This window comes from Pogona vitticeps, chromosome 1 (genome assembly GCF_051106095.1).
Source record: "Pogona vitticeps strain Pit_001003342236 chromosome 1, PviZW2.1, whole genome shotgun sequence".
NCBI lineage: Eukaryota > Metazoa > Chordata > Lepidosauria > Squamata > Agamidae > Pogona > Pogona vitticeps.
Window position 1 is genome coordinate 334,532,636 of NC_135783.1, and position 21,368 is coordinate 334,554,003.

Here is a 21,368-nt window from a genome sequence, read left to right on the forward strand (position 1 = left end):
CAGATTAGGGCTTCATCTTAAAAGGAGCCTCTGAATATATCAAAAATGCAAAAAAAAAAAAAAGGATTTGAGAAGAACTCTCAAGACTAGACTCTCTCTCTCTCTCTCTCTTTTGTAAGGTTGTGGGACTTCTAAAACATGTAGTGTCCCAGCATATCTTAAACTACTCCTAGCAAAAACTGATGGGAAGTAAAAATCAATAGCTGCTGGAGTTGCAGTTCTATAACATCCAAAGGATCTCAATTGCCAAGTAGGACCTGCTACTGTATTTGCTGATACACTTATCCGGTGCCTGAAAATACTGAATGAAACCCTCCAAATATATCTATTTCCAGGGTGTAGTTACCAAAATTGACCACTAGAAGGAGCTAGAGACCATACAATGTACAGTATACAGTAGCTGTTAATAGGTCTGCATTTTTCTGGCATGCATGGCTGGGAATCGTTCCCCCGCACATACTACAGTTCTACAGTATAACATGTGCTTTATTTATTTTGTCTATTTAAAATATTTAAATGCTGCCTTTCTCCTAAAAGGACTGAAGGCCACTTACAATATTAAAAAGCAATGGTCCAACCAGAATATTCATAATTAATGGCAGAGATAATAAGTTTAAAATGCTCCCTCCTTGTTTCCCAGTACATCTTTACAAACTCCTTTGTTTTTTTAGACATCTTCCCAAGAAGAGCTGCTACAGCGCCTGTTAGAATGTGACATTATTATTTATAACATCACTGAAGATGCAAAACAAATTGAGGAAGCAACTTGGGCAGCCACTGGTAAGTGCCCTTTGATTTTTACCTAAAATAGGTATGGGGAATTTGAATATCCAGGTTTCCAAAGCTGGTGGAATTCATCCACCAGCTTTGGAAAGTGGTTTAGGAGGGGGCTGTTGTTGTTTAGTCATTAAGTCGTGTCCGACTCTTCCTGACCCCATCTGTCCAACCATCTCGTCCTCTGTCGCCCCCTTCTCCTCTTGCCTTCACACTTTCCCAACATCAGGGTCTTTTCCAGGGAGTCTTCTCATGAGATGGCCAAAGTATTGGAGCCTCAGCTTCAGGATCTGTCCTTCCAGTGAGCACTCAAGGTTGATTTCCTTTAGAACTTATAGGTTTGTTCTCTTTGCAGTCCAGGGGACTCTCAATAGTCTCCTTCGGCACTGCAATTCAAAAGCATCAATTCTTTGGCGGTCAGCTTTCTTTATGGTCCAGCTCTCACTTCCATACATCGCTACTGGAAAAACCATAGCTTTGACTATGCGGACCTTTGTCGGCAAGGTGATGTCTCTGCTTTTTAAGATGCTGTCAAGGTTTGTAATCGCTTTCCTCCCAAGAAGCAGGCGTCTTTTAATTTTGTGGCTGCTGTCACCATCTGCAGTGATCATGGAGCCCAAGAAGGTAAAAATCTGTCACTGCCTCTGTACTAGGTCTAAATTCTTCAGCCATGGACTTTCTTGGTGGCATTGAAGAAACCTCTTTTCCTTCTTTTCTTGACCTTTGTATGTATTATAGAGGAACGGGCTCTTACCTACCTCACACTGGTAAAGAAGTCACTCTCACTGCATCTTGCCCATACAACTGGGTTCATTTCAGTAGCCTTCAGGTTGCACAGCTGTGCTGCGTCTGCTTGTCTCGTAATCTCTAAATTAGATTTGCTAAATTTGATTATGCTCAGACGCAGAGTCTAGTCCAGTACAGTGTGTTAAATAGATTGTGGCTGAGACCATACATGCTCAGAACTCAGGGTGTGAGGCCCTGTCAAATGTTGAAAGTTCCACTGATGAGTTTCTTGGGGGAAAGGGTGTGTGTTTGTATGGACTAAACCCCAGTCTTCTATAAATCCTCTTCCACCGTTGATTGGTGCTCCCACTGACCTTTTCTCAATGCACACCTGCTTCATCTTGGGTGGACTTTAGTAAGTAGGACAATACACAAAGCATCCGTTTGTATTTAATTTCTTTGTCTAATGAAGAATATGGATGCTGAAACTGCCTAGCTAGATTATGTGTACTTTGTAAAGTAGTGGTAGGCTATTTGCAGCTGTGCAGATGTTCTTGGATTGCAGCTCCCATCAGCTTTAGACAGCACAGCCAATGTTGAAGGGTGATGATACAACAAAATCTGGAGGATCACAAGCAGATATTGCAACATAATTTTGAAAAGGACCAACGTTGTGTTGCTTATTATTTTGAGGCACCCAAATGGCTGTTACCATTACAGTGGTGCCTCGCTTAACGAGCGCACCACATAACGATGAAATCGCATAGCGATCCGTTTTTTCGGATCACTAATGCGATCGCTTAACGTTTTTCCTATAGGGCACAATTCGCTTTGCGAAGACCGGTAAGCGTTTCGCTTACCGATCTTCGCAAAACGAAGCCCGACGATCAGCTGTTCGGCGGCCAAAATGGCCGCCGGAAGCCCGGAAATGGCCCAAAATGGCCGCGCGCAGCGTTTTCGCGCCCTCGTTAAGCGAGGCGAGGGCGCGAAAATGGCTGCCGGCCATTACGAAGCTTCGTTGAACGGTGAGTATTTGGCCCATTTGGAACGCATTAAACAATGTTTAATGCGTTCCAATTGGTTTTTTTGATCCGTTCAATGATGCTTCAGCATAGCGAAGGTTAATCCGGAACGGATTAACCTCGCTATGCGAGGCACCACTGTATTGCTACTATATTTGCATAGGTGGTTCATTGGGTGTGACCCAAAACCCAGCAGTATTGGCTGTTTTCGACTTTAAGGCTTCCCCATTCTGTCCCAAGGCTCATAAAGATTTCCCGAGGGCAAAAGGGAGCCCTTGAGACCTGAAACGGGAGAATGGGAAGCTTTTATTTAGTTTAAATTAAATGTTTTCAGCCCCCAATCCAGGTTACACCAGATGCAAAGTTACACAAAAAGGATTTTACCCAATGAGTAGGATCAATGCTAGATCAGAGCTGGAAAACAACTGATTATAAGTAATGTACATACTGTAGTTGAAGACAGGAGGTCCTGGCGTGCTCTGGCCCATGGGGTCACAAAGAGTTGGACACGACTTAACGACTAAACAACAACAACAACATAGTTGTAACTAGTTACTTTTTTGTAACAAGTAATATAACTAGTACTTACAAAGTTACTTCTTAGGCATAACAAGCAGGACCCAAGTTATTTAAGAGTAATGAGTAACATCTGGGCCAAAATCCAGCTGAAGAAAAAGTGCATGCAGCAGTTTTTCACAAAGGAGAACCTGCTGGTAGTGGTCGTGGTGATGTAATTGCTTTTATCAGATTGTGACAGTTAATATGATTTTGTTATTTTAGAGGACTTTTAAAGCAGTTGGGAGGCACTCTGACAAATTATTTACACAGTCACAGCAATAATAAGACATGCCATCCATTCTAGTTAAAAATGTAACATTCTGAGCACTATGCTAAATTTATCTAAATTCAGACAGAGATTATGAGATGCACGGTACATAACATTTTCTAGTCATTTAGTTTGAATGAGAGTTTTAGACTTTTTCTGGAACATTTTAAGTGGCATTCAAGTTTTGGGCAGTACTCTTATCCTGTCTATTTTTATTTAAAGTAGCTAAAACTGACAAAACTTAATGAAGAAATAAGGAGTTATAGATATGTGCATTTTACAATGTGAAATTGCTGAATGTTATTTTTAGTTGTTTTTAGTTACATATTGAATTACTTTTTAATAGTAACTTTTCAAGCTCTAGGAATCTCTAATCTGAATTTATTCAGGACCAAAATGTGTGAAACATCAACTTCACAGTTAGAAGGTGATAAAACAATATTTCTCAAGAGACAAATGCTTGCAAAAAATGATGAGGTGGCATAACAAGACAGCCACTTTATAATACTGGGAAATTAAACACTTCCTCTGTGCCTTCATGAACAGAGAAATTAAAGAAACCACATTTGTACACTCCATTAGGGCATTGCTGATGTGCTGCATCACTTATAATTTAAAAAATACGTACTGAAAATTTGATCTTGGAAATTACCTTTAGCCAAATCCACTGCTGGTGGGTACTCATTGTCTTAAGCCACTTCACAATATGGAGAATTCAAAGAAATGGGATAACTGACAGTGGAAATTTTGTTTCGTTCATTTCCAGTCATTGTATGTGCTGGAAACGAACTAAAACAAAGCGACCCTTCCCACACCAATGAATTAGAAGCTCTTGATAGGGACCCAGAACAGTGTGTTTAGGAATGCCTTGGGGGTGGGCTGGTTCACTCTAGCAAATATGTCCTCTGATCACCAGCTTTAGGAGCAACTAGCCTATCCTCACAGTGGACCACAGTGGGCTAAATGCTTGTTTAGTCACCCTCTCAGTCTGGTTCCATCACTATCACCAACCCAGCTACTGTTTTGCACATTTCTCCGGATACCAAATGTCTGGATTTGAATGATACAGTAAACTAGTTTGAAATCTGTCTATACAGTATGCATCAAGATATTCTGCATATACAGTAATATTGATCTTAAAGTTACCACAATCAGAAAAATTTTCCTTGCACATGAATAGAGAATATAACCCTTGTTTTCACTTTAACATATGTGCCGTAACATGGTTATTCAGTGTTGAATGAAGAATCAGTCAACTTTGAGAAGCAGAAAGTGTTCATATTGCTATCCACAATAATGACCTGGGCACGCAGCAAGCCCCTTGATCCGGTGAGTGCTCGGAAAAATAAACCAACTTCTGGTATTAATTTGAATAATTAAACTTGTGCTTTTATCAGTTTATTTTTAAATTTTTTTATTGACAGAATGTTTAGTGAAGTTTCTTTTCTCTGAACTGGGATGACACTGGACTGTTCAGATTTTTTTTGGAAGAAAAACTTGCCTTTATTTTGGATGAAGATGTGATTTTGGATATATTGTCCTTGAAATGAATCTATTATTGCTGTAAATATATTATGAAATGAAAGTATTCATATATAAAATGGAAAAAGTATTAACAGTATGGTGAAATCTCATTTCTCTGAACTGGGATGATACTGGACTGCTGAAATTTCAGCATTTCTTCCTTCCTTTTACTTTATTTTTCTTCTTTACCATAGTCTGATTAGAGAAAGCAGTTCTTACTATCTTTTACTATGACTTTCATTTAACTAACGTCATGGTAAATGTTAGAATGATTATACTGTATCTCCTTCAGTTTTTCAAAGTAAAAACTGAATTACTTATAATTTTTTTTAAAAAAATCTTCCTCCCCCACTACTCCACACAGGACGATCCAGAAATACCTTTCACTGAGGAAGACTATCGTCGAAGGAAACCTCATCCCAACTTTATGGAGCACATTAATGCGGAAAAAACTGTTATCAAACTTGGTAAAAATGTGAGTATTAACAGAAAATGAACTGTGTGTGCTTATCAAAAGAAAAGAGATGGGGCACATTTATTTACGAGCAGAGTCGGGACACTACCTTGAAGGAACAGCAAAATACAATTGAAATAATAGTAATAGTGATGATAAGGTGATGTATGGTTTCTAGGGTCAGGGCACACCTGACTGCTGCTGAGGAGGATTCTAAAGAACCTCACAATTTGAATTATCTTCATCTCAGGCCAAGTAAAGAAGGAAAACATAGCAACGTTCCATGCAGACCTAGATGTGACAAAGCCCACAGAAACTATCTTAGGGTTTGGCTAGATGGCTAAATTGAAGCAGGCTGGATTGGGCTAAATAAGGTTTTCTAGGGTCATGTAAAGGTTCTGTGTGCCATTTGGCGTGCATCTACATGGCATACTCACCTGAAGCAACTCTATTTCAGATGTCCTTTTAAAGGGAAAGGGGGGAAAATAAAGATAATCAACAAACCAGAAATCCTCACACCTTCTCCTTCTTGAAGAAAGCTTCCAATTTTAATTTTTTTTCCTAAAAGGTATAGTACATCAGTGCTTCCTCCTCTCCACCTAACATGGAGGAGCACAGGGAGTTTTTAATTTCCCAGTATTAAGTGGCTACTACGCTGTCTACTTGCGCCACTTAATGATATTGGAAAATTGAAAGGAAATTCAATCCCAGCAATTGCATGAGTTCAAACCGAGATGGAGCGAGCCTACCTGCACTTTTTAAAAAAAGTAGTTCCTGTCAGGGAGCCGGCAAGGTGCTGGTAGCAACGCTGACGGGATGAGAGGATTCGTGCTGGCACTTACATTGTGTAGTCAGTTGGAAAAGGAGCAAACCAGCCTGTCCCCAGAGCAAAAGCAAAAAGCAAAAGCAAAGCGTGCTGCTTATATACCGCTCGATAGCGCTTCAAGCACTCTCTGGGCGGTTTACAAGTTAATTATGGAGGCTACACATTCCCCCCCCCCCCCAGCAAGCTGGGTACTCATTTTACCGACCTCAGAAAGATGGAAGGCTGAGTCAACCTTGAGCCACTGCCTGGGATTGAACCCCAGGTCGTGAGCACAGTTTTGGCTGCAGTACAGCGGTGTAACCACTGTGCCATGAACAGACCAAACAAATCCCCTTTGCAGTTGCATTCTTAAGCAGCTCAAGTAATTGGGTTAGTGTGCCCACTTCTCTTACTATTGTCAAGAAAAGCACAGGTGGAAGGAGATGGAACTGCTTCTTCCTGATGTATGGGAGCAGTGTGCAGGGGCAGTGAGCTTGAAAAACCAAGGCCTTTTAAGCCACTTTCTCCCGAAGTGCCAAACATCTTTCTTGTCTATTATCATTTTTTTTCAAGATTCCTATTTATGGATGTTGCTTGTGAAAGCGATGAGGAAAGGAGATTGGGGTAGGACTGTTGGAAGAGTGGCAGTTTGGAATAAGTTGAGTGCTCTTTTGTGTGCTGCACAATGAGGTTGGCCAATACCTTCCATTTCTGTTGGGCGGAATATTGGCAAGGGGAATAGGCAGCCTGCTTTAAAAGGCCAGAGGTTCATTTTGGAGAAGGGATGATGGAGAGGCAGAGCTGGCCCTGCCATTAGACCAAGCAAGGCACCTGCCTCAGGCAGTAGAGCACCAAGTGTGGCAAAGCTGCTGCTGCCGCCACCATTCGACTCCCACAGAGGACCTTACCTGCCCTGTCCTGCCTGGCAAAGGTGGTGACCATAGACTGCAGAAGAAGAAATAGACAACCACAACGAAGACTGCTCCAGGTGGGCCTTTGTGACTCTGCTGCCTGGCCACTTCCCTACAAGGCATTATTGAAATGCCTGGCTCCTAAGTCCTCAGAGATAAGATGCTGAGGCAGAGATGGCAAAAAACAACAACAACAAAAACAAAAACTCTGTCCAGAGTTCAGGAGGCTTCCACACCAAAAGCTCTCTTGGTTATACCAAGTGTTCTTTATTCAAGAAGATTTTCTGAGGCAGGTGGAAATCATTTTCTTGCTGCTGTTATAAAATGTTGACCAAGATCTACCTTCTGCCCATCTTGGATAAACTTCACAAGATTGTTATGTAGGGAGTAAACTAAATTAGGATTATAGAATATTTTGTATTTGCACGGTTAATTAAGTTTAAAAATAAATGGAGGTGTTTTCTTTTTTTCCTCACAGAACAAAAGCAAATTCACTACATATGTTGTTGCTTCAGGTGTTCAGTATGGAGCTGAAGAAAGACTTCTGCACTATTTTTTTAAGGTAGATGTATTTCAAGCAGAAATTGGATAGTAAGTAGAAAGGGTTTAGCACATTTTTGTGAATTGTCAGGGAGTGAAAAAAACAATTCATTATATTGAAGGGGATGAATTCTTAATAATTAAATTGATATTAAATTGACTTTATGCTTGAGTTAGGTGACTGCAGGAAAAGCCTTACCAGTAAAAAGCTGAATAATCCTTCCATGATTTTACTTCTTTCCTCTCCAATTTTGAGCTTGAGGAAACAGCTGTATGAAGTATGTCATTCCCCTTCTTTCTGTTTCATCCCATTACCACAACGTTGTGTGATAGGTGTTGTACAAGATCAGCCAGTGAGGTTCATGTCACCAAGTGAGTCAGGTGAAGGAAAATAAACCTGGATCCACTCCAAATACTTTAATAACCGCAAAGCCCATTGTCAGTAGCAGCATAGCACAATAAGGACTTTCAGAGTAGAGATTATAGAACATGATAAAAACAACAACAACAGAGTATCTTACGGCATTTTACAAACCATAATGCAAAAACATGGAGCTGAGATAACTGGCAAATTCTTCAAGCACCATTGAGCAATCTGGGTCTAGCTTCCTTTGTAATTTACTACCATACCCGAATGATATAGGAAAAGAAACCAAAATGGCATCTAATACAAACTGATTGGAGCGCTACTACTCTGATTATGAAGTAGGCCCACTGGCAACGTTCCCCTAATTTTCTGCTATTGCTAGGCAGTGGCCCTGCCTGCGACCAGAAGCAAATGGGTGGCAACACTGGCTTGGCCATGCTGTGTGGCCCGCAGCTGCAGAGCTTAGAGGGAACATTGCCCACCAGATCCTACAGAAGAACAAAAACAATTTGGGGCAAGGCCATTTTTAAACTTTGACTCTGCTGCGGCCCTATGTTTCTCACAATCATAGCTCCTAGGTAGAGAGAGTATCATGCTCCCAAGCTGCAGGAAAAATGTGTTCATGTCCACAACATATTTCTATGTCCTAGTGAAACAGTAGAATTGTTAAAAGTTGTTCTTATGGTAGTTGTTTCAGTGAGATGCATACATGATGATACTGTAGGTTGTTGCAGTGATTGGAAAATTTCCTTTTTTGGTGCACAATTCAGAATCCCCTCAAAGTTCTCTTCCCCCAAAATAAGTTTTCTGAGCTTTGTGTCATTGGAATATTGTCTTTCTCATCAGACACCATAGATGGTATTGATATCCACATGGGTACAGGTACAGTGGTGTCTCGCTAGACAGTTACCCCACATGACAGTTTTTTCACTGGACATTGCTATAGCAAATCGCAAAACAGTGATTCCTATGGGGGAATTTCGCTGGACAATGTTTTGTCCCTGCTTTGCAAACCGATTTTCACTAGATGACGATTTTGACAGCTCCCCCCGCGCTCGCAAAACAGGTGTTTTCGGGACCTAAGCTTCGCAAGACAGTGATTTAAACAGCTGATTGGCAGTTCGCAAAGCGGCTTTCCTATGGCCAATCTTTGCTAGACAATGACGATTCTTCCCCATTGGAACGCATTAAACAGCTTTCAATGCATTCCAATGGGGAAATGCTTTTCACTAGACAACGATTTCGCTAAACAGCGATTTCAGTGGAATGGAGGCACCACTGTATAGATATAGATCTAAATGTGTGTATATTTGTCTTTGTGAACATGTTCTTATAAATTTTATGGGAGAAAACACACTATTGAGAATTGAGACTGTGTAAGATAGTAGTTGAAATCCAGTAGTAAGTTGCAACTAGAGTAGGCCCACTGAATGAATGGAACTTAGAGGAGTGTCTCCTGAAATTCCCACTGATTCAGTGGACCTACTCTAGTTGTCACTTGATTTCAGCTATTGTCTTCTTTAGTTGATATGTTGAATTGAATTGCAAACTTTGTTTTCTCTGTCATTTTCAGTTATCTTGGCTTGGAGAGACACCTGCAATACCATGTTTTGGAGACGGACGAAATTTAGTTCCAGCTATTCACATTGCTGACTTAGCAGCGTAAGTGTACTTCTAAGCTCAGGATACTTCCAGGGGCATGTTTGTGTCCTCTGGTTTTATGGGTCAGTATCATGTTGCTATTCTCAGCTACAGAGTAGACACAGTGGATGAATTGCTGAATGGTACGTCAACACTTACATGGATTCCACTGAGCCAGTAGGTCTGCTCTGGGTGGGACTAGCAAAACAGTACTGGCTGTGGAAAACACTAGCATGATTTCATTGCTTTCATTACTGAGAATCAAGCTACATCTAACCCAGAAGGTTCCAAGGCTCCCATGCAATCCCTTTCATCATGGAGAAACTGAAGCCCACCAGTTTCTGCATAATGAAAGGGCTTGCATGGGAGCCTTGGAACCTTCAAGGGGGAAGAATTGGAAATTTTTATTTCTGAAATAAATAAGCATTGCCTGATGATGTCATCAGCTTTGTGGAGTATGGAATCACTAAATAGCTCAGTGGATTATGTATCTGGCCATGGAGCCAGAGGTTGAGAGTTCAATATAAATTAATATATTTCAATAAAAATAAATATATAAATTTAAGAAATTTATAGATCTACCATCACACATGACAGGACAGCATTTAAAAAACAGAATGAAGATCTTGATTCTCAGGGTATTTCCCTTTTCCTATGCTCTAGTTCTGCTTGGGCCCTATGACATACCGTAGTCCTTTGGTTTGAAAAGACTGGGTTGGGTCACCCGGATCCTTCTAATTCACATCTGTATTTCAGCTATGACATATAGGAGGGATATGCCCAGCTAGTGATAACCACAAGAGGGATTGGATCTAAGTGATCTAGATAGGTAAAGGTAACATTTCACATTTTAGTGAGTCGTGTTCTACTCTAGGGGGCAGTGCTCATCCCTGTTTCCAAGCCGTAGAGCCAGCGTTTGTCCGAAGACAGTTTCCGTTGTCACGTGGCCAGCACGGCTATACATGGAATGCTGTTTACCTTCCCACCGAGGTGGTACCTATTTATCTACTCACATTTATATGCTTTCGAACTGCTAGGTTGGCGAGGAGCTGGGACAAAGCGACGGGAGCTCACTCCGTCGCGTGGATTCAATCTTACGACTGCTGGTCTTCTGACCCTGCAGCACACAAAGGCTTCTGTGGTTTAGCCCACAGCGCCACTACGTCCCTAGATACTTTTTTACAAATGGAAGAAGACAAGGACTCTTTGACATAGAGCTTGGGTCCAACAGAGCAGCTTTTCTAACTACATGCCTTCTAGAAGCTTTTGATTGAGATTTCCATCAGCCCTACCTAATTTAGCCAGTGGTGATGGATTATGGGAACTGATGTTCTGGAGGGTGCCAGGGTAGGGAAGACTACCGGAAAGGTTTCCACAGATGGAAATATGAGAAAGGCCCCTTTTTTTTCTTAACGTCCTCCTACAGCTGTTGATTACCAAGTCCCATGCTATTCTGGCGCAGACCTTCATAGGGCTACAAGGGAGAAAAAAGTACATGACCAAAAATCCTTCACCTCTGTCTGCGGAGATGTAGGCACTGGGTGTTGCATGATCTTTGTACATCCCTTTATGGAGGTTGATGTCTTGTTGTGTGTCATTCATTTGTCCCACTGCAGAGTGTTACAGAATGTAGCAGATCACAGACCAAGGACTCATTACCTAATTGCAGTGGATGAAGCCATGGAAACTCTGGGTGAAATAGTGAAGGTAAAGCACTTTGCCATCTTTGCCTGCTATGTTTCCCTCTGTGATAAGTCAGTTCTCAAAGACCATAAAAACAAATTACAGAACCAATCTTGATTGCCTGTTCCTGACCGTTTTAATTGGAAAGGTGAGATACATACTCATTGATCTAAATAAATAAATAACCTTTTAAATTGCTTAGGTTCTGGTAGCATCTGCTGAGATTTGCAGATCAGAAGAAGGGCAAACCGGGGGGGGGGGGGGGCTGGCTAGTATAGATGAGGGAGCCAAGCAGCCTTTCTGTTTATCTTTTTAAACATAATATCTCAAGGCCACAGATTGACAGCCACACTGCTGCGCTCTTAAATTTTCTGGAGCCTCAGATCTGGAACCTGAAATGCTCCTGCCAATGAAGGTACATAATAACATGCTGTCATTTTTAGGATACAGAAAAATAGGTAGCCGGCCTCATAAGCCTAGCATAAAAGGTAACAAAGAGTCATGTTATGCATTAACACTAAAAGATTTATTTTGGAAAGATGCCATTAACCTTAACAGATTTATGTTGGGAGTGACTAACAGAGTCAGTCAAGATGCCATAGGACCCAGGTTCCAAAATTTGCAGCAGCTTGGTGTTAGCAAATAGGATGTCGTATTCAAATACAATTCTGATGTCTTTTTTTGTTACATCATGCCATTTTTGTTACCACTCATCTGCTTAACATTTGATTCATCCTGTTATGGCCCTATAGCATGAAACAATTTATAGGCTGTTAAGTTTCTTCCTGCTGCATGTTGGTCATTTATTAACGTTGAATCTAAAATTAACCCATGTTTTCCTTTACAAGTGTATCAGCAAAAACGTCGGCCCAGGAAAAATACAGAAGGTTCCGAAAGACAACGCTTTCCTGAACAAAGATCTCACGGTACTGATTTCTGCTTCTGAAAAACTTCTGCTAAAACAGCTCAGACCATGACTTAAGACTGGCATTACTTTGAGGAACAAATGGTAGTAGTAAATTCCATCCCTTGTGATACATATAGCCAATTGGGATAAATAATCATGAGGACAGGAGTCAATATTCATCATTCCCTGGTCCCGATCCCGACTGGAGTCTGGAAGCAATTGATATACATATTTTTTAAAGATTCATGAAATGTCAGGCTGCATGTTTAAAAGTAAGATCCCAAGTTTTACCACATGATTATTTAAACTGTACAAACTGCTAATGAACAAAAAAGGAGAGAAAGAAAATTAAATAAATCCTGAGAACCTTTTAAGGGGGGGGAAGGTTTAGGGTTTCCATATTTTATGTTTGTTGTTGTCTAGTCATTAAGTCATGTCCAACTCTTTGTGACCCCAGGCCCTCCTGTCTTCCACTGCCTCCCAGAGTTTGGTCAAATTCATGTTGGTAGCTTTGATGACACTGTCCACCCATCTCGTCCTCTGTTGTCCCCTTCTCTTTCCCTCACACTTTCCCAACATCAGGGTCTTTTCCAGGGAGTCTTCTCTTCTCATGAGATGGCCATAGTACTGGAGCCTCAACTTCAGGATCATATTTTATGTTATAGGACCATTATTATCTGAGAGTCCTAAGGATAAGGATGGCTAGTGTTGGCTATAAACTGAGAACTGAAACTTATACTTACTGTGAAGCAATCTTTATTTCTGAGTTTGTTTCTATGCCTTACAGCAGAGGTAGGCAACCTGGTGACCTCCAATTATTTTGCATAGCAAATCCTCTCATTCTTGTACACGGAATATGCTGCCTGAGGCTTATGGCATTTATACTCTAAAACATCTGGAAGGTACAAGTTTGCCTACCCATGTCTTGCGCATGAAGGTATGATAATTTACCAGGTGTGGGACCTTCTCTGTTGTCTCAGTTGTCTTTTTATTATTCTTCATCCAGGCATTTTTAGATTTTATGTTGTGATTTAAAAAAATGTTGCTTGTATTGTTCTTACAATTTTTTTGTTTATAACATATTTGCTATTCTGCACAATCCAATGCTGAAAAGTAATTTCTGAATATTGCTGATAACTATTATCGCTAATATTTCTAACTAGCAAGCGCACTTAGATGAATTACTTGTCAATCTGCGAATGGAAGCTGTGTTCCTGAAGGAGAATTTTAACATCAAGTGGGTTTCTCAAGGAGGAATTGTGGAGAATATCGATCAGATTGTCACTGAGTACAAGCAAAGCCGAGGATTATTGGTAAAAATTGCTTATGGTAACATTTCAGAATGCACTGGTGGATGAAAACTTCTTATTTACAATAAGAAGCCTATGATTGTCAGAAAAGCATAGAAGGTGATTATAAAATGTAGATGACAGTTCTAAATCCATTCGTTTACAAGAGATTTTAATTCACATGTCCTAACTAGGACAGATTTTTTAAATTTGTTTGTTTAGAATCAAAACAAATTATTTGTTGCTCTTTTGTCTGTCAGGTTCTGAAAGTCTTATATAAAAAAATAAAAAAAATAAACTTACTTTAAAAAAAAACCTTAACAACTTCATGGTGCAGTGACTAAAATGTAGTATTGCAGCCCAAACTCTGCTCATGGTCAGCTTTTGATTCCATCAGAACTGACAGCCAGCTGGACTCAGCCTTCTTTCCCTTGATGAAATGAGTACCCCGCTCCTTGGGTGGTGGTGGGGAGGCAATGTGTATTTATTTATTTTATTTAATATTGAATTTTTATCCCGTCCTTCTAGACAGAAATCTACTCAGGGCGGCTCACAATATATTACAAACAGATTAAAAAAAAATCTACAATAATACTATAATCAAGATGGGACCCTGTATAATTAAAAAATTGTAAAACGTCAGAGACTGCTTTAAGCACTATGAAGTGGTATACAAGCAACACAGTTTGCTTTTGCTTTGCTTTGCTTAAGAGCCAATTTTTTTAACAAAGCTCGTGGAATAATATAGTTCAAGGTTTCAGTCTTCTATAACAGAATAACAAAAGAAGGGATGAGAGGCCAGCTGCCCCACCCACTATAGCCAACAAACAAAGGGGATAAAAGCTAAAAGCACACTAATCATCTGCCTAAAGGGATTTCCTTATCAAAAGAGCAGTTCATAGCATGCGGGAATGTAAAGCTTCCTGTACTCACACCCCATGATTTAATCAAAGTTTATCACACTGTTGCAGGATATTATCAGTTTTTGTTGTTTAGTCAGTCATGTCCAGACTCTTCGTGACCCCATGAACCAGAGCATGCCAGGCCCTCCTGTCTTCAACTGCCTCCAGGAGTTGGATCAAATTTTATCAATAATGCAGGTTAATTAGAAATTATATTCCCGATTTCTTTTCAGTGGACACTTAATGATTTGTTCAACTAAAGAGGATTTTTTTTAGTGCTAGCTGACTCTTCCTGGTCGTGAGATTCCTCACCAGCCAGGTCCTTTCCAAAAGTATTTCACATTTAGCCAGCAATTTCTACGTAACCTATTCAACATGCACAAGCAAGCTATTGCAGGAGCATGACACAGACATTAAAAAGCAACAGCCTGCCAACATAGGAGCAAAGAATATGACTTTGTCCGGACTCAAATCCACATCTCAATATTCAGAGCAGCTCTCTAACCTCAGTAGGTGAGGGTGCTGGAGGAATGAAAGTAGCCAAATAGAAACAACCCTGTGCATTGAGTAATGCCTTTACTGGATCCTATAAAAGTTTTGAGTCCTATAGAACTCTTCTTCTGGTGTAGACATTACAGTATATTCCTTAGTAAATAACCAAGAAGAAAGAGAGAAATCCAAGAAATTCCCCTCAAATGGCCATGAAATCTGGTCAGATTTTGGAGAATTTTTGCTTCTTTGCCAGTTCCCTAAATATAATAACATTTTTGCCAGAAGAAGAGTTTTGGAGGCCTTGAAAACTCGTATTTTGGGGTAATATTTTAGTGATCCAGTAAATCTAACTTGGAATTTTGTTGCCAGCACACATGCACACACACAAAAGCAGATGTATTTTGTCTCCCCTCTCCAGTATCTTGTTACCCTACCTAAAGAGGATGATATAGGGCTGTAAAAGTTTTATGAAGAGGGCAGCACAAGTAGATGAAGGACTACAAGCAAGGGTTACAATATTTGGGGCTGTTTAGTTAAAGGGAGAAAGCCAAGTAAGGTGATAATAACTGAAGTGAATGAAACTACAAGGTGTGAAGAAACCAGCGCTAGAAGTTGTGGTGATCCACATAAGCTAAATAGTGAGTTTCAGGACAGATTTTAAAAAGCAGTTCTTCACAGAGCACATGGTTAAACTGTGGAATTCACTGGCACAGGATATAAACATGGCTGTCATCTTGGATGATTTTTAAAGCATATTAGATAAATTTATGAAGGAGCCTAATAGGATGGCTTCAGTGTCAAAGGCATGATAGTACTGACAGCCTTTTCTGAGAAGTGGCTAATTTCCCTCGTAGTGGTGGTGTCTGGGCCTGATGTAAAACTGTACCAGCAACAAAGGCCTGTCATATTTCAAAAGAGTGTAAAAATGACATATGTGTTCTTCCCTGTTCTATCCATAACTCCAGTATTCTGTTGCCACATATGGACTGTTCCATCAGCATATCTGTATTTTATGTTCCATTGTTACAGTATTCCACCAAGTCCTACAGTCCAGGAGTGGGCAATGTGCGCTTCTCAGTGATCCAGTATCTGCACAATCCCAGAAAAGAAAACACATTTTAATCTTTTCTTTCAGCCAGTCAAAATTTGTATTCTTGGACCTCCAGGAGTAGGAAAAACTTCCATTGCAGAACTGTTGTGCAAACATTACAAGGTTCACCACATTAAAATAAAGGATGTGATCACTAAAGCTATAGAGAACCTGGTAAGCAAGTGACTGATGTTACAGGTTTTTTCATTGTCCAAATGTAATTTGAGTTGTTTACAACTGTGAGTGGGATGCAAAACTAGCAATAATGAGAATATAATTGCACTGTATTGTATCTCTCCAGACTGTGAATATTATACTTCTAATTCTGATCTGGAAGTTGAAACACAGGTATTTTTAATTCTGATGTTTAAATTAGTTCCTTGAGGGGGGGGGAACAAAAAGAACTTAGATTTTTTTCTCCTGAAAATACTGAATTAATTGAAGTATTTTGAGATCTGTTGCAAACACTAAATTTCAATAATTGTGTTCTTAGTCAATTGTGGAAATATATTTCTGGTAGTATAGTATCCATACTTCAGTTCAGCTTACGGAAGCTTGCAGGTATGGCCCATCTGGTTAACTACCCCTTGAAACCAGCTGTGCTGAAAAGTGATGAACTGTGACATGATTATGCCCTGTAAGTCCAACTTAGGATACAATTGTACATAAATGTACTTAAATATACCTAAAGTGAAGGCCACAATGTAATGGGGCCTGTTTTAACTAGACAGGCATAGGATTGTGCTGGAACTTGATGAAGAAACTCTTTGGAATTGGTTTTACCAGTCTCTCAGATGTATTATAACAACGATGACAACAAGCCATTAAATCATTTGTTTTCCAGATATAAGTACGGGGGGAAACAACGTAAATAAACCTGTAACCTTCTACATGCAAAAGCATTGTATGGTTTATTTTGTGTTTTCTTCCTTCCTTATACAACTTATGTATTCCCCAGTTAAAATGGCTAGGTAGCAGGGAATTGCTGATGTCTGGGATCACAGTCACAGTAAACAGTGCTGGGCTGGATGGATTGATTATCTGACCTAATAATAACGCAAATTCTTGTTTCCCATTGAACACTGATATAATGAGAGGTGAAAAGAATCCCAATCACAGTCTGAGGTAGCAATATTGTATGCATTTACCTGAGAATACATTCTACTGAACTGAGTGAGACTGTAGAAATGTATGGCATCTCCCTATAACATTCATGGTGTTCATGTCAAACACAGAGGTGAGAAATGTCTTCTTTTTTAATTTTCTTTTTCTTGGACTACAGCTCTCCAGCCCACAATAGCTTATTCTATCATGCATTTGTTAGTTTCTAAGGCAGTGCTTTCCAACCTTGGTTCCCTAGATGTGCTCAGACTACAACTCCCAGAAATCCTGACCAGCGCAGTTAGTAGTTAAGGCTTCTGGGAGTTTTAATGCAAGAACGTCTGGGGACTAGAGATGGGGGTATTCATATACGAATATGAATATCCCCGTAAATGTGGCATTAATGAGAATCCAGTCCTATAAGGCCATACGGTCTGCTCACCGATCCACCACAGACGCGGATGGCGCCATTCAGCGCGTGATCCGCTTGCCACTCTTAGACCTTGCAGTGAGACTTGTCCTCCTGCCAGAAGAAGCGAGCGGATCGCACACTGCGGCACCATTTGTAGAATTGCGCAGTTCACATCCATGGTTGATCGTTGAGTGGACCGTCCAGCTCCATGGGGCTGGACCCTCATTAACTGCACCTATGCAGGGTTATTCCAATTCAGCATTGACTAGGAACCATGTTATGTTACATACTGTCAATTTGCATTTCACTGATACAGTCCTAATAGATTTTCAAGGAGGGGTTTCACCAACGCCAGCCCTCAGTGAGTTTCCATGGCCGAATGGGTTCCTTTTAAGGAGAAAGATGGGATAAAAATATTGTAAATACAATAAATTTCAATCCCAGTCTCCTGAGTCCTAGTCTGTCACTTTTTCCACTACTCCATACTCGTGTAGGCATCCTTGAGTCTTGAAAGACTATGGTAACATGCTCCACACTAGTTCCCTGTGATCTCTGTCTTTCCCTTACAAACAAAAGACTGTCTCACACTTTACAAGTACCATTCTACATATCTATGTGTGAAGGTACTTGTCACCTACCAGTGAAATTAAAATGACCTTTCTTGACCACCTCCCTGAGATCTTTATCTCAGGATTGTCAAAAATCCTTAAGGGATATCACCATACAGGATCTTTTGCAGTTCAGTTACATGTTTTTCTGCTGTTACATTCTGTGCTCCTGCAGAGATGTACTACAATTCAGAGATATCTATTTTGCTAGAATACAGCTTTTTCTTTTTGCTGAAGCAGACAAAGTGAAGCCCCTAATAAAAGGTGCCACAGGATGGTGTTTTTCTGCTCCAGACTTAAATAGTACCTCCTCTAAATTAGTTTCATTGATGAGGTAAATTGTACACTGAAATAATAATCTAAGGATACAATTTGTAACTACTCTTAAATTTACTCACTCAGAACCACAGAAATATTAAATAACCTGAAGCTGTGATCCTGTTTAGTTACCTGCGAGTAATACTCTATCTTTTACTTTGCCATAAATGAGAATAAAACTGCTAAAGCTGCAAGTCTTATAGAGTACATACCTTGTGGGGGTGCGAATACAATATAATAGGGACTTCTGAGAAAAAGATCAGGCTGTAGGTTGTTGAAATCTCAGGTGTGGAAAAATGAAGTAAAGGTGCCAAAGGAGAATGTTCCTACTGAAGAAGACCAGGGCATCAGTTCTACTTTGCAATCCCGAACTTATTCTCAGCCAATTTTGTACAGGATTATAATCATAATCATAGTTTTAAAAGAGTGTGACACATTAAATACAAATAAACAGGAACTATTCTTATGATCTGGACAGACAGAAATTCATGCATTATTCTTCAAACCTAAATATGTGTCAGAACAACAGCTTGTTCAGATTTAAACCCTAGTGGAAGGCAATGTATTATGGCTGTTAAATATACCTAACCATACACTTAAATTAGTTGGAAAGTGTGCAAATATGTATTCAGAGAAGATGCCACCATGCAGTAAGAGAAGGGATGGGACATTCGTGGGCAGTTACACCACTTTAGGCAGCAAAACTTTTGAATGTAACACTTAGTTTTACAAGTACAGTACTGTAATTTCAGCACTGTCTTAGTTCTCAAGTCATTTTATTCAAATACTGTACACTAGAAAGAGTAAAGTATTGGTTTAATTTGGGGATAGTTAAGACAAAATGTTTATGGCACTTTATTTTATTTCTTCTCTAGGAAAAAATTGTTGCCCCTAAAGATATAGTAGAGCCTGAGGTGGTGGTGGAGGAGGAGGAGGAAGAGGAGGAAGAAGCGGAAGAAGAAGGAGATAATGTAGAAGAAGCACAGGAGTTACTGGATGCAATCAAAGAAAACATGGAGCAAAATGCAGGTAAGCAATAAAAGGGCAGCCAAGATATATACATACATCTTACATCTCCTTAAATTTCTTTTGTTCTTGATGAAGTTAGGCCGTGAGATTTACACTGCAACCCTAGCCATGGAGTATGGCATCTCGAGTGTCCTTGTGAGGAAGTCAGCATATTTCTTGTTGTTTGCCTTATCCAGAACAAAGGGTTATTTTGTTTTTTTTCTTCCCTTCACCCCCTCAACAATTTTTAAACCCACACACTCTTGCTTTTTTGGCTGGGATGAATCAAAAAGTAAGGAAATCATTAACTCATTTAAATGATTTCAAAGGAAGGGGGTAATTAAGAACAAGCCAATCAATAGGCAGATTCTGAAAGGAAGTGTTTAATTAACAGTGCAGGAGGGCTCTGCTGAACAGAGCCTATGTGAAAGTGAACATTGTATAACACTCTTCATTATGGAGAGCAGCATTTCATTGTAATGCAGTGCTGTATACAACATTTTTTAAAAAACTTTGTTTCAATTCTGTGTCTCCTTAAGTATTTAAAAGCAATAGCTTGGCACTCCTATGTAAAAGGATGTATGTAAGGAGTCCACAGTGAGAAAATGGAACTCTCTTCTACACAAGTAGATAGCCCACACCATAGAACTGAATGAGGTACCATTCATGTTTATGAAGAACTAAAAAGTTCTCCATGTAGCTATATTGTTCTGAAGAGGGGAAAACACCCTATCCATACCTGGTGCTAGCTCACTGCACCAACTAGAGGGAGACCAAGAACAATAAATGCTCTTATCCCTCGATCATATTTCTTCCCTTTTGGATCATGTTTCATAGACATTTTGTACTGTGGTGGAATGTAACGAATTGACTTTCAGATACATAGGCATAGGTCTCTTTGAAATATCAATTTCCTTGCTTATTTAACTTCCCCAGTTAGGAAAGATAAAGCTAATCAAATATAATGGACGTCTCCCTTTCCATCTAGGACGTATAGATGATCAGTATGTGATTAGGTTCATGAAGGAAAAACTAATGTCTATGCCTTGTAAGAACCAAGGATATGTTTTGGATGGATTTCCAAAGACCTACGATATGGCAAAGGATCTTTTTAATCGTAAGTATTAACTAGCAGTAGCTAGTTATTAAAGTGCTGTGCTCTGCTTTCAGTTCTAAAGCCCAGTTACTCCAGAGCAGTGTTTTCATGATAAAGGAACTACCTTGAAATTTATGTGTTCCTTGTCACAACACATCTGTGTTCTGATATCTGGTACTGTCATTGGGTTGCTAACATCCCCAGAATGTGGTAATTGATAGGAAAACCAAGTGTCAAAAATCCAAAGGAATGGGGTGTGCACTTTATTCTGAATAAAGAATGATGCAGGAAACACAGGATTAGCTGCTGCTACTTTTTGCCATTTTTTAAAATTAAAACACACACCCACATGCATTAAAAAAAACTTGCTGAGAGTTTTAAAGTACAAGCTGAAGACTTGGTTCTTCAGGCAGGCCTTCCCTGCCTTCTATAACTTAGTTTCCTGTGTTTTCCCATCTTGGACTTTGCTTACTTCTCTTCTTTGTTTGGATATTGTCTGTTTTAATTCTAGTTTTATATTGCTCAGACTGTAAGCCGCCCAGAGTAGATTTGTTTGAATCTAGATGGGTGGAGTAAAAGCCAAATAAATAAATAATAAAATATACACTAGCTGTCATTTGTACTATTAGGATGCATTTATCTTTATCCATCTTCTCTGTGTAAATTGCCCCTGTCAAAGCAAATAGCTGCTTCATGGGGTAAAGTTCAGTGGGAGAGAGATATGGGGAAAAGGTTCTCCTCAGCTGCTCCGTACCAACATTTACAAAAGGATGAGATTCACTTATGATTCTTCCTTCTTGACTGGTCTGGCTTGAAGAGATGCATCTCTTTGGATGCCACATTCCATTGTACTGAAGTCACCACTGAAAGAC

The 21,368-nt window shown here is 39.8% G+C and overlaps 1 protein-coding gene across 3 annotated transcripts in view; it reads left to right on the forward strand.

Annotated features, from left to right (window-relative positions):
• The window catches only part of AK7 (adenylate kinase 7), a 34,099-nt gene that overhangs the window by 2,378 nt on the left and 10,353 nt on the right, over positions 1-21,368 (forward strand). For all 3 annotated transcript variants that reach the window (XM_072986634.2, XM_078383759.1, XM_078383758.1), the window contains exons 3-13: positions 672-780; positions 4,583-4,677; positions 5,237-5,347; positions 7,521-7,604; positions 9,523-9,611; positions 11,207-11,297; positions 12,122-12,199; positions 13,344-13,493; positions 15,999-16,127; positions 19,268-19,421; positions 20,389-20,517. In XM_072986634.2, the coding sequence (XP_072842735.2) occupies positions 672-780; positions 4,583-4,677; positions 5,237-5,347; positions 7,521-7,604; positions 9,523-9,611; positions 11,207-11,297; positions 12,122-12,199; positions 13,344-13,493; positions 15,999-16,127; positions 19,268-19,421; positions 20,389-20,517 (1,219 nt within the window). The remainder of the gene's footprint in view (positions 1-671; positions 781-4,582; positions 4,678-5,236; positions 5,348-7,520; positions 7,605-9,522; positions 9,612-11,206; positions 11,298-12,121; positions 12,200-13,343; positions 13,494-15,998; positions 16,128-19,267; positions 19,422-20,388; positions 20,518-21,368) is intronic.